The following is a 12,063-nucleotide window of genomic DNA, read 5'->3' as shown; positions in this document are numbered from 1 at the left end:
ACTTGAAAGAGAAACAAATGCTTCCAATATTTATCCGAAAAACTTCGCAAATGCTTAAATGTGAACAGCCACAGCGAACAGATGCGTGAACGGCTCGCTAGAATAAGCTGTTATCGTCGTATTCGTAATATATCGAGACCTTGGATGCAGCGAGCACTGGGTTCTGACGTTCATTGTCAATTCAGTTGTGCTCCATCTTATATTGACTCCTTGCAGCTCAATTCCGTCGCCAATTGACAATTCTGTATTAGTTTCCCGGAAATGTCGGAAGAAGAGGTACTATTCACTCCTATCAAGGTCGGAAAAGTTACGTTGGGCCACCGCCTGGCTTTCCCTCCAGTTACTCGCTACCGCTGCGACGACGACGGAACTCCCAACGAAGACCTTGCTCCCCAGTATTACTCTGAGCGATGCCTTGTTCCTGGTACTCTTGTTATCGCGGAGGCTACAGATGTCAGTTACATGGGTGGTGGGTATCCTAACAGTCCTGGTATCTACACTGAAAGGCACATTGCAGGGTGGAAGAAAGTTACAGACGCCGTGCATGCAAAGAAGGGATTTATCTTCTTGCAAATATGGAATTTGGGAAGAGTAAATCCCGGAGTGAAGCAAAGTGATGTTTTCAGTGCGAGCGATGTGCAAATGCCAGATAGACCAAAGCCAAGACCACTTACTATCGACGAAATCCATCAGGTGGTAGAAGAATATGGCACTGCTGCCAAAAATGCCATGCAGGCCGGATTTGATGGAATTGAGATTCATGGAGCTCATGGGTACTTAATTGATCAATTTATGGAGGATGTTACCAACTTACGAACCGATGAGTATGGTGGTACTATTGAGAAGCGGGCACGATTTGGATTGGAGGTCGTCGCGAAATGCGTCGAAGCTATTGGTGCAGAGAACGTTGCTATCAGATTATCTCCTTTTTCTAAAGTTCAAGCCATGAGAATGAAGGATCTCTATCCTCAATTTTCATACTTTGTCGAGCAGTTGCAGGACAAGTTCCCGGGATTGGCGTATGTGCATATGGTTGAACCAAGAGCAGCAGGAAATAACGATCAGATTCCTGAAGAGGGAGATACAACAGAACCTTTCAGAAAGCTTTGGAAAGGTGTGTGGATCGCTGCTGGTGGATATAATCCCAAAACTGCGAGAGAATACGCAGCAACCCATCCCAATTCCATCGTTGCTGTTGGTCGTCATTTCCTTTCAAATCCGGATTTAGTGGCCAAGTATATGGAGAATATGGCTTTGGATCCATATGATAGAAGTACCTTTTATATCAACAAGGCAAAAGAGGGATATATTGGATACAATTACTCGCCTGCATTGAAAGGAAAATACTACTAAACATTTTTAATGAGCAAAAGAACTGCATGATGAGCGCTCAAATTAAGATTATCTGTACTTATATACATTATATACACACTAGATTCCGATAATAATACAGTTATGTACATCATTTTCCTAGAGCAACTTCACATCTGTTTCTCGCCCTTTCAAGCATCTGCTTCTCATTAGCTAAAACAGTCATAGCCATTCTTCGTTTACTGTCAGAAGCGCTTAATTCTATTGAAGGTACCTCTTCAGACAGCATATAACTATACTCCTTAGAAGTTAGGCCGCCATCAGGATATTTTCCTTGTCTGCGTTCAATTAGAATCAGTAACGTACCGAGAGCCTGACGAGTGAGGTTCGACTGCTTTGACAATAATCTCTTGGGCGAGTTATTCAATATACTGAGAGCCTCATGCTCGAGATTAATACTCTCAGACTCAAATCCGTCACCATTTGCTGCCATACAAGCAACCATAACCCGATTCCACAGATGAATATTAAGACGGCCTTGATTGTCAATCTTGAGCTCTTCATCCTCTTCTTCTTCCTCATCATCACTACCCTCTCCGCTATCACTGCCATACTTCGACTGACTGCTGCCATCGCCGCCGTCACTTTCGACATCTTCCCATTCCTCGCCATCTTGATCTTTTTCATGATCATCATGGACCACGCCGTTAACTTCGTGAACTCGATCAATTTCCATATCATCGGTAACTGACCGCTCTTCATCGGGATCTAAATCATGATCATGATCACCATGCCACATAATTCCTAGCTCTTTATAGAGAATCCGAACTTCTCTCTCCAAAGAAATATAATCATGCATGTTATTTCGAAGTATGAATCCATATTTAACAAGCAAATGAGAGGAGTTAAGAGACCCATAAGAGTTGAACAACTCTCGATTCTGCTTGAATAAATTGGGCGCTGGTAGAATGTGTCTCCTAGTTACAATGTCACATGTATCGGACAGCTCTTCTGAATCTGAGTCATCGCTCTCTTCTGATAACTCGTCATCCTTACTGGAAACATCTTCAAGAGGGGGAGCTATATCACTGTCATAGTCATGATCCATTTCATCATTCTCTTCATCGTCATCCTCTTCATCACTGTCTCCAGCAGCATCTTTCATACTCTGAGCATCGTGCTCACACGCCGTGTTCGATCCACATGCCTCGCATACTTCAAACTGACTTTCAAATCTAATATCCTCGTCATCTGAATGGTTGAATAGGTCGGCGACAGGTACGAGACCTAAACCAATGAACGTGTCGACTTCAAAGCATCGCGCAGCAACTACCGAGGCGGCTTCATAAAATGTCTTTTGACTAGTAAATACTTTCCACTCAAAAGACGAATCATCACCAATCAAAGATCTCAAAACAGCTTCATTCTCCTGGAAGAAAGGCGCCGCTACTTCATCGTACATCTCCCGCAAATCAGTATCAGCAGCCCTCAATAGATCAATCGCATCTGTGCCAGTTATCCACTCCCGCTCAGACAAACTCCAGAACCTTAAACAAGAGTCTTCGCAAGTTGGAAGCATCGAAAGATAAGCAAACCAAGGGGACCGCTTTCCCATCGCACGCTCCACAAGGTATGACAGCACTAAGCCAGCTGTAGTGCCCAGCTGTTCATCTGATAATAGATTGCATAACACTGACGTACTCCCGCAAAGTACAGCAGATTTCGGTATCCGTACTAGAACTGTCCCTGATCGTATGGCCTTTTTTAACTTGGACGAAAGAAGAACATGATATCCACGCGCTGGAGAGTAAGTAAATCCCAATTTTGGAGACACATCAATCTCGTTGGCGAGCAAGAAAGCTGTAAAAGATGCTATTTTTTCCATTTATTTAAAACTTTTTTCCAAGCTCCAAAATTATCCAGCAATATCTAAAAAAGCTATAGTTTATAACCGCAAGCAATAAAGCATTTTTATCTACTTGTTAACTGTCAGTTTTAGCAGAGATACAGCAGTGAAAAAAATCCGATCTGCGCTCTAGTATCACGTGCCAGAATCAGGGGTCAACCAGTTCGCATTGAAAAATACGCTACTGCCGATGGCAGTTATTTTATTTATCGATTAGCTGATAGGAAACAAGTACAGCTTCAGAAATGACCAAAGAATTAATATAACTCATATTGTATAAAAACACGGCTTTAAACAATCAAATTACGAACGACTCCGCAACTCTTCAGAAAACAAACATTAAAACACAACCTTTTTCTGTCTCAAAACTAAGACCATTGGCCCGCTGGAACACCAAAATAACCCTGTTCAGAAATTTCTAACAATGAAGCGCTAGCACCTCCATCAATACCAGCAGATTGCACCGTGGTTCCCCACCAGACCAACTTCTTCGGTCTGTACTGCAACGCCAAGAAAATCAAGATTCCAGAGAACGCAATACCAGCAGTGAGACCGCTGGAGATAATGTAGTTGTACTTCGACCACCATGCCAAGTAGCGAGTACGGATATACCACATAAATGCGAGAGACACATAGAATCCTTCGGTATAGTACGATAAATTGTAGTTAGAGCCAAATCTAGACATGAGAGTGTTAATACCACCGAAAGTTATTAAAGATTTCGAATTTGAGATTATCTTACTTAGTGAAACCTCCAAGGAAAAGAACAGGATGGATGTATCGCAAATATTTAGGATATCTGTTACGAATAAAGTAGACAGGAGGTGCAGCAACTGCGCCAATAAGGAAACACCATTTGATCATAGGATACAGCGTGTTGAAGATACGAGAAGGACCGACAACGCCAAAAAGCAAAGTTCCAGAGTAAATACTGTGAGACCACGCGCAGTAGAATCTGGAATCTTGAGTCCAACTGCAGAAATTCTCAAGTCCGTGAGTGACCTCCATAGCTCCCGCAGTAGTAAAAATTTGAACGAAAGTAGCTATTACCTGAGCGCGGAATACAGCACGGGGAGGAAGTTTCGCATAATGAGCGAGTTTTTGATCTCCGACGTATGTCTCCGCTTCTTCCTCGACGCAGAATCCAAGAGCACGAACAAAGACGCAAGCAACACCATTTCCAGGAACCAAGTAACCTCCAAGAATGGTTCCCAACATGTTTGTGGACATGTAATAACCGGTAGTCGCAAATAGAACCATGCAAGGAACAAGCATAGCCAACGCAACAAGGAGAATCACAATAGTAACCCAGACAGGCATGCCTGTGGGGTAGTAGCGCATAACTAGCAAAGTAACCATGAATGTCAAAAGAAGGATGATAAGAAACCACCAGTCCGGCACCTCTTTGTACTCTCTCATCATTACTGACAGAGGATCGCGGTAGGAGGAAAAAGTTGATTTCCTTCGATCTTTTAAGCTGGCCCAAAATCCCTTGAATGCGGACTTGAATGTATGATACTCACCAATGAGAATATAGACAAAGGCAAACGTGTACACAGTATAAGAAGCACAAAGATACATGTAATAACCAGCAGACACATACGGAATTGAATATGCCTCATACTTCGCCTGATCAAAGACTTGGTTTGTTTGTACATTCGAGAGATTATAAGTCGCTCCAAATCTGTCGTAAACAGTACTAGTGTTTGGAGGTAGGTATGCGCTCCATTTGAAATTAGAGTAGTATAAGCCCAGGCAGCAAAGAGCAGCAACGACACTGCCACAGTACTGGTTGGCAATAGTAAAAAATGGAACCACAAGACATTTACTATAATTTATAACCGACCAGTCGAAAGAAACAATGGGGTTGAAACCCATACCAATTTTGGAACCAGTGACAAATGCAAGGTTCTTGTTGTTTGGAGCAATCCAGGTCATCCAATTGAACATACTTAGCGCGGTGAACAAGTAATCTGGAATAAAGAAATATAAAAAGGAGATGGCAAGCAAGATATTGAACAGTTTGTATTTGGTAATCTTCCAGCCGTTGATGACTCTCTTAGTCTCAGGAAGAAGAAGAGTACGATTAAGTTGCAGAGTAGGCAGTAGAGTTGGCCATACGGCTTTGCTCTCATAGACACAGAATCGACGCAAAATTCCAGCTGTTCCAAGACCAAAAAACTGACAGATGATGTTGATGCAAATGGTGAAACCAACATTAGCCCATTCTTGTCCGTAAAAAATCTTTTCTCGAATAACAGGAGCATATTGACCCCAGACGGAGTTTTGCGATCCGACGTTGGTCAAAATAGTAGCAAACAACTATAAAACTTGTTAGAAAATGTTACACAGAAACATAAATGAAATCGTCTATAATGGTTCATGTTTGCACATAAGGAAAAAAGAAATAAACATACTTGCTCCTACGCATTACAAATTGGTTAGCAACCACTCGAATCATGTTATAATAGCAAAGAACATACCTTAAAGGTCCACGGTCCAGGATTAGTATCGAATGAATACTTCCAAATCTTGATTTTATAGGAAGGAACAACTCTGGCAGCAAATTGACCGCAAGGAACAAGCAGAAGCTGAATCACCTGAGATGTAAGCGAGAACGATGGTTGGCGAAAGTACAACAATTGATTAACAAAACTGCCAACAGCGACCCAAAAAATACCGATGACATAGGCTCGAAAGGTTTCGACAGGAATAGAAGGATCGTCTGTAGGAGCGCAGACAGAACGAACCTCGGGATAAGGAGAGTGATATTTCATCAGTGAGGCTTCAAGACGCAAATCTAAATCATACAACTCAGGACCCTGTCCATAAGATTCTTCACCTTGAAGAAGCACAGTAATTCGCGTCAAGGTAGCTTCAGGAAAGTTGATGTCAGTATTATGATACTCGAAAGAGTATCGCAAGACTTCTAGTGCCTCAGCAGAAGACATCCCTTTCAGCTTGTCAATGAAAAAATCCGCATAACCTTCAGCCAAGATATCGTCCATATCTCCGCTTTCACGCATGCGCTCAATGATGACCTCGTGTGTATGCAGTCTCTCTTTTTCGGATTCAACAACTTGATAGACGCCCGACGTCTTCTTCTCATCAAAGGACTCCGTTGCGCTCGAGATGGAGACCGACTCGGGAGCCTTCGGCTCATCTAAGTCTGCCATCTGCTTGTTGGTCTGATACTAGCGGCGCTAAATAACAAATGCCAGCTCTCTGTATTTTATTGACTGGGGAAGCTCAGTCGGCGACTTTGGTGGAGTAGGCCAGTTAGAATTGAAATTGACAGCTGAAGGAAGTGAGTCCATTTATTTATACTCATCTGTTTGACAGCTGATAGTAGACAGCGCTGCGCGAATAGGCATGGAGCTAATTGGGTACTAAAGTGTATTGCTCCTGGTGTTACAGCACTCACGATCGGTAGCTTTGACAGCTCGGGAGTTGAAGGGGCTTCACATACAGAGTATCGTGCCGCTCTTTCACGTCTATTCTGGTGCCACAGACCAGAATTTTGCCCACAACCACCGTAGAAACTGTTAGAATGAACGAACTACAGAAATAAGGATACTAATACTTTTAATACGGTCTAAAAGCAGAGTATGAAGCAGACTGAATCGTGCAGAACTTCTGAGGTTCGAGTTTGCGATATGCATGATGAATGCGCTACTGAGACAGGTTTGGGCCGACTTACTAGATTAGATACCGTGACTCTCGGTAATCTTGTGGCGCTAGTCTGAATCCCGGCGAGGCTCAGCAACGGTGGAGCACTAAGGTTACTAATACTGAACCAAACTGTAAACAGGTACGAAGTCTGTATGAGCTGCCTGCCCAGCTAATGTCTGAGTCGCATTCGCTTTCTCACCGCCCTCGTTTCGCCAGCTGGGCTTTAGAACGCATCTGTCGTCTATCAAACAGTTACAGTAGCAGCAAATAATATTCATCTCTTCTTCTCTTTACGCCACTCGCCATCGAAGAAGAGACGCCGAGACAAAGAAATTCAAAGGTGCGCGCACGGGTAAAAAGCTAGTGTGAAGGAGCTAGTACGGTTTGTGCTATGCCACAGCACGCGATAAGATATTGCACCCCAATCAGGTCGGTCTGAGCTTGTATACGAGCCAAAAGCTCCAATAACTGTACTGTAGCAAACTGAAGGACAATACTATCTGGACATCAGACAGCAATTCAATATCTGCTCATAAGTTCCTAGAAATCGTCGATGGCGGAAAGTCCAGAATTACATTGAGACTTCGATGCCAAGAGGGCTGGGTTTTGGGTGTCAGTAGGCACAAGACGATAAGGAGCGACGCCGGATAAGAACTCCACTTTGTCTGAGGCTTCCGAGTGGCTTCTCCGCCCCAGTACCTTAATGTTCCGCAGTAATAATTCGTACCGATGGTATCCAGTCATACAAGAGCTATTGACCGGAGTCGATTGAGATTGATATAGCACTGATTGGAATAAAAATCTGTACTATAGCAAAGCATACTGCTGTGGGGTCGTCAAGTTATCAGCTCTCTGCAGTAGCTTCCTTCATAAAACAGGCGTCATTAAGCCATCGCTTGCGCAATCGAGGATTCCGCATGCACCTGTGAGCTCATTGGCCATTGCAGATCAATGACATTTGTCAAGGCAGTTGCGACGGCGTTTCTGCATAGTAATAGAATTATTTTTACGAAAGACTCCGCGAAAGCTTTGACTTTGGGTCTGGACTAATTTGCCAAGCGTTACGGGTTTATTGTATGGACACATTATCAGTTTATATATTCGTGGATCCCGGTTATGCTACGTGAGGGAGAATTCCGGCGAGCAACCGGGATGTCTGGAGGCTGCCTTTGTTTTCTGTATTGAAAAAAGACTGTTTATTTTAGTTGTGCTTTTTTTTTTTTTTGCAATAGACGACTGACTGGTAGAACTCAGTAAGAGCTGCAAGGATGTTACGCGGGGGTGGGATATATACGGATAAGTCAGCGTTCAAAGGAGAGATACTGTACTCTGGTTAGCGTCTTTAATATAACACAACACGAGACAACTACCACAGCTTGCACATAGTGCTTCATGATTGCTGCTTATGAAGCGGCGTCGCATTGTTATTATAGCCTATAATTTGCAAGTTTGCACACGTCTTCTATTTATCATATATAGCCAACTCAGTGGCTGATATTATTCCGCTTTTGCACCGGTCTAACATTCATACAGCCACTGCCACGGATCAGTGAGAAACGCCACAGCGGTTTTCCATTTAACAATTAATTTGAGCACTATTTCTGTATCAGACAGATACAGTCCGAGATCGTTATGCAAAAGCTAAAAAAACTTCTCCATTATCAATCAGAAGTCTCCATTTCTTTGTCTGTTCGATTATAGTTTGTATCTTGTAATCTACTGCTATGCGCTTAGCGATAAGCACCGCACAAGCTCTGTACTTCGGCAAGCACCATATTTCTGTTAGCAGCGATTAGCACTATTGAAGTAATCTACAAAGCGATATACTTATGACACTGAACTACATACTTCCCCCTCTATGGCAATTTTGGTCAGCAGTGATGAAGTCTGTCAGCTAAGGTTGGTTTTGGAGGTACGGACTCATATAATAATAACCCCGCGAAAATAAATCAACACTAGAGCACACTTAAAGTCAAAATATTTCGCAAGATGGCGTCATTGACCGGATCAAATCCAGTATCATATCATACTCAAACAAAGACATCTAGGAACACATTTAATAACACTCCCAAGCTGAAAAGTTTTTATTCCAAACCAAAGATAACGAAGTGATCTAAAACCAAGTAGTCATGTTGTCCTCGCCAAATCGGCAATATTCAATAAACCGCTTCTTATGCAAAACTCCCCAGAATTTCCCATCCTCTAATACACAAACCATTCTCAGTCCCATCTTGACAAACAACAAGTGAACCATTGCAAGTGGTGAGTTAATATCTAAACTAATCGGTGCACGATCAACGAATGGAGTCAAGTCGGCAATTTCAACACTAGTAATTGTACTAGCCGTATCTGATGTGGTCCCTTCACGACGGCCGTCGAGGTCATGAGTACTGACTTTCCGCTTGTAATGTTTGTGTCGCGCAGATCTGTCAATGTAAAATTGTTGTACCTCATTGCCGTCAGCAGATATGTGGCAAAGCGGCTCACCACTATCCTCTAGCTCTGCCAAATCCGCATAAGTCACAGAATTAGCGGCCGCCGTACTTTCCTTTATCTTGTCTAAAGCAAACTCAAGTTCCGGAACTGGTAACAATCCCACCAGTACTTGAGATTTTAATATTGGTAACGAGCCGTCAAACTCGCCCAGCCCCTGCAGATATGTCAATTTAGATCGTAATACTGCCGCAGACACGTAGGATGAGTCAGTAACATCGACAACGGGACTATTAGATGAAATGGTGGCTTTAGGTACCACCTCATGCAATGTAGCCGAAAATCCAGGAGTCCGTTGGTTGTCCAAAAACGGAAAGTTGTTTTTATGCATCAACTTATCGTATAAAGACTCCGGCTCCAAAACCTGGGCGACCCATTTCGCTACCAAGATAGCTACAGATATAGGCAGTACATGATCAAGACTTCCCGTGATTTCAAAAAGGATGACAGCCAACGTAACAGTCATCCGAGTTACACCGGCCATAACAGCGCCAGCACCCACCAAAGCATACACGCCAGATATTGTACACTCATGCGCCGTACTTCCAGCAGGGCAAGAGCTGAAGAGGAATAAGTCGGGATGATGATACTGAAGTAATTGAACGGACAATCCAACCATTCTACCAAATAGTGCACCGATAACCATCGATGGTACATATAAGCCAGAAGGAACAGTCAATCCAGCGCTCATTGAGGTTAGTAGTAGTTTGACGATCAAAGCCACTGCAAGCACCCAAATTGACCGTGAGTACTTGTCAACAGACTCAGGACATAATAGCTCATTATTTTCATACAGCAGATCACTGGGACCACTCGCTGCTTGATAGTCGCATTGCCGAGCGAGATCAAAGAGAAGTTCTGTAGGGGCCTTCTTGGTATACACATTGAAATACGAAATCATTGCGGTAATCGCAGCCATGCCAATAACTTCAAGAATAGGATGTCCGCTTCGAACAGCCTTGATTTTGCGGCTCCACCTAAAAATCATCTAGTTAGTAATATGTATCAAGTATCAAAGTAGTGGAAGGCATCAAATATACCAGTCGTCTATGGCGCCAACAAGAGCACCCAATACTCCACCACATAATCCAATAAATACAAACACAAAAAATTCAAATGTGTGCCAATCATGGCTATAAGACACCTCAAAAATCACAATCTTCCCTGTTCCATACGGGTTCAAAAATTTTAAAACAAGAGCAGAGATAACAGCACATAAAAAGGATCTAAATAGAGTCTTCTGCGGAAAGTAATAGGAGACCTCCTCGAGAGCAAACAAAACTCCACCTAAAGGCGATCCAAATGCAACAGCAACCCCAGCCGCAGTAGCAGCAGAAATTATTTCACGCCTCTTGGCGTCATTATTTCTAAATTTATCAAAAAGTCGGCACGCAATATTGCCCACACAAGCGGCTATATGGACGTAGGGCCCTTCCTTACCCACATTGAGACCAGATGATATCGCCAGGACTAAAGCAATAGACTTGATAAATAAAGTGTATGTACCCAAAAACTTCTTAATCACAAAACCAGAAAGAATGGTTTTGACCTACAATGGATCCAAAGGTTAGACTTATTACCACATTATAGCAAGATAGGAACATACCTGCACCACGCCCCCACCAGCCGCGGTATACATGACAGTCTGGGGCTTACGAGTCGAGTCATAGCCAGTAACAGATTTTCCGACGGATACAGGGGAGCCGTCACGAATATTAGCATTAACGGCTGACGCTTCGGTCGACGTCGAGTTTTGCCCCTGCGATTTTAAGAACGGAGTATTGGTGGCTGTCGTAAGAGTCAAGAGGACGGCGCCGACAGCAAGTATTACTGAAGACACAATAAATAAGCTGTAATCCAAAAAGCCTGCTCCGCTAAAACCAATGTTCCATTTGACCCATGCGGTGCAAATTTCTGTGCTATCCAGACAACATTGGTACTGAGAAGCGTACCACTTAGATGAGCAATAACCTTCTCGCCAGTCAAATATGCGTGTCTGCGCACTCTCAATCAAATATGCAAGAACAGCAACACAAGTGGCAATTATTGAGACGAGGATCCAGCCTTGCGACGCGTATCGCGTGCGCTGCAGCCGGCCACGGATTCCAGGAAGATCACGAAGCCATTTGACGCGATAAGACTCTTTGATGAAGTCGTGGACCCAGTCAATAGTAGTAAAGTCATCATACCACATCCGGGTACTTGCATCTGTTGGAGGTTGGGCAATAGTTGCCAGAGATATTGATGGTGCTGATTCCCCGGAAGCCGGTGTAGAGCGGCTGGACTCGTAGGAGGCAGACGGACGAGGAGACGCCGGACGCTCTGGAGTGGTGACGAAGAGATCCGCAAGCTGTACACGAGCTCCAGGTCCATGTGAGTTGTAAGGTGTATGGAGGACTCGCGGTGTGACGCCGGGCGAGTGCAAGTCAACACGGAGACCCTGCTGGGCTTGATTGAAGGGAAGTATAGGTGTTTCAGGAGCCGGAGATACTTCGAGATCCGGCAACTGCGACGACGAGGATGACTGGCGCGTCAGCAGTGGCAGAGAATCTGGCTGCATGGCCGGAGGAAGGCTAAGAAGCTATGGCGACGAGGCGACGAGGCGACGAGGCGACGAGGAGAGGAATGGATGGAGGAATGGGCGTTTACTCTGCTTAGTGCGGCGTTGGCGTCGGTGTTTA

The 12,063-nt window shown here is 43.9% G+C and overlaps 4 protein-coding genes across 4 annotated transcripts; 1 reads left to right on the top strand and 3 right to left on the bottom strand.

The window, feature by feature from the left end:
- Positions 1–143: 143 nt before the first annotated feature.
- On the top strand, positions 144–1,653 carry V2V93DRAFT_258208 (uncharacterized protein). The gene has a single exon (XM_066907142.1). The coding sequence runs from the start codon at positions 262–264 to the stop codon at positions 1,351–1,353; it is 1,092 nt and encodes a 363-aa protein (XP_066765238.1). The 5' UTR covers positions 144–261; the 3' UTR covers positions 1,354–1,653.
- V2V93DRAFT_370569 (uncharacterized protein) lies at positions 1,357–3,335 on the bottom strand. Its single transcript, XM_066910302.1, has one exon. The coding sequence runs from the start codon at positions 3,194–3,196 to the stop codon at positions 1,463–1,465; it is 1,734 nt and encodes a 577-aa protein (XP_066765237.1). The 5' UTR covers positions 3,197–3,335; the 3' UTR covers positions 1,357–1,462.
- Positions 3,336–3,585: 250 nt separating this feature from the next.
- On the bottom strand, positions 3,586–6,393 carry V2V93DRAFT_359232 (OPT oligopeptide transporter protein-domain-containing protein; the record flags this gene model as incomplete). The annotated part of the gene is made up of 4 exons (XM_066908086.1): positions 3,586–3,895; positions 3,960–5,539; positions 5,635–5,640; positions 5,701–6,393. 4 exons carry the CDS (start codon positions 6,391–6,393, stop codon positions 3,586–3,588), a joined length of 2,589 nt encoding a protein of 862 aa, XP_066765236.1.
- Positions 6,394–9,002: 2,609 nt separating this feature from the next.
- On the bottom strand, positions 9,003–11,942 carry V2V93DRAFT_380621 (chloride channel; the record flags this gene model as incomplete). The annotated part of the gene is made up of 3 exons (XM_066912064.1): positions 9,003–10,359; positions 10,423–10,931; positions 10,989–11,942. The coding sequence occupies 3 exons, from the start codon at positions 11,940–11,942 to the stop codon at positions 9,003–9,005; spliced, it is 2,820 nt and encodes a 939-aa protein (XP_066765235.1).
- Positions 11,943–12,063: the final 121 nt, after the last annotated feature.

Source organism: Kockiozyma suomiensis, assembly GCF_038497685.1.
Source record: "Kockiozyma suomiensis strain NRRL Y-17356 unplaced genomic scaffold V2V93scaffold_8, whole genome shotgun sequence".
NCBI classification, from domain to species: domain Eukaryota; kingdom Fungi; phylum Ascomycota; class Lipomycetes; order Lipomycetales; family Lipomycetaceae; genus Kockiozyma; species Kockiozyma suomiensis.
This window is presented reverse-complemented; position numbering and strand designations above follow the sequence as displayed.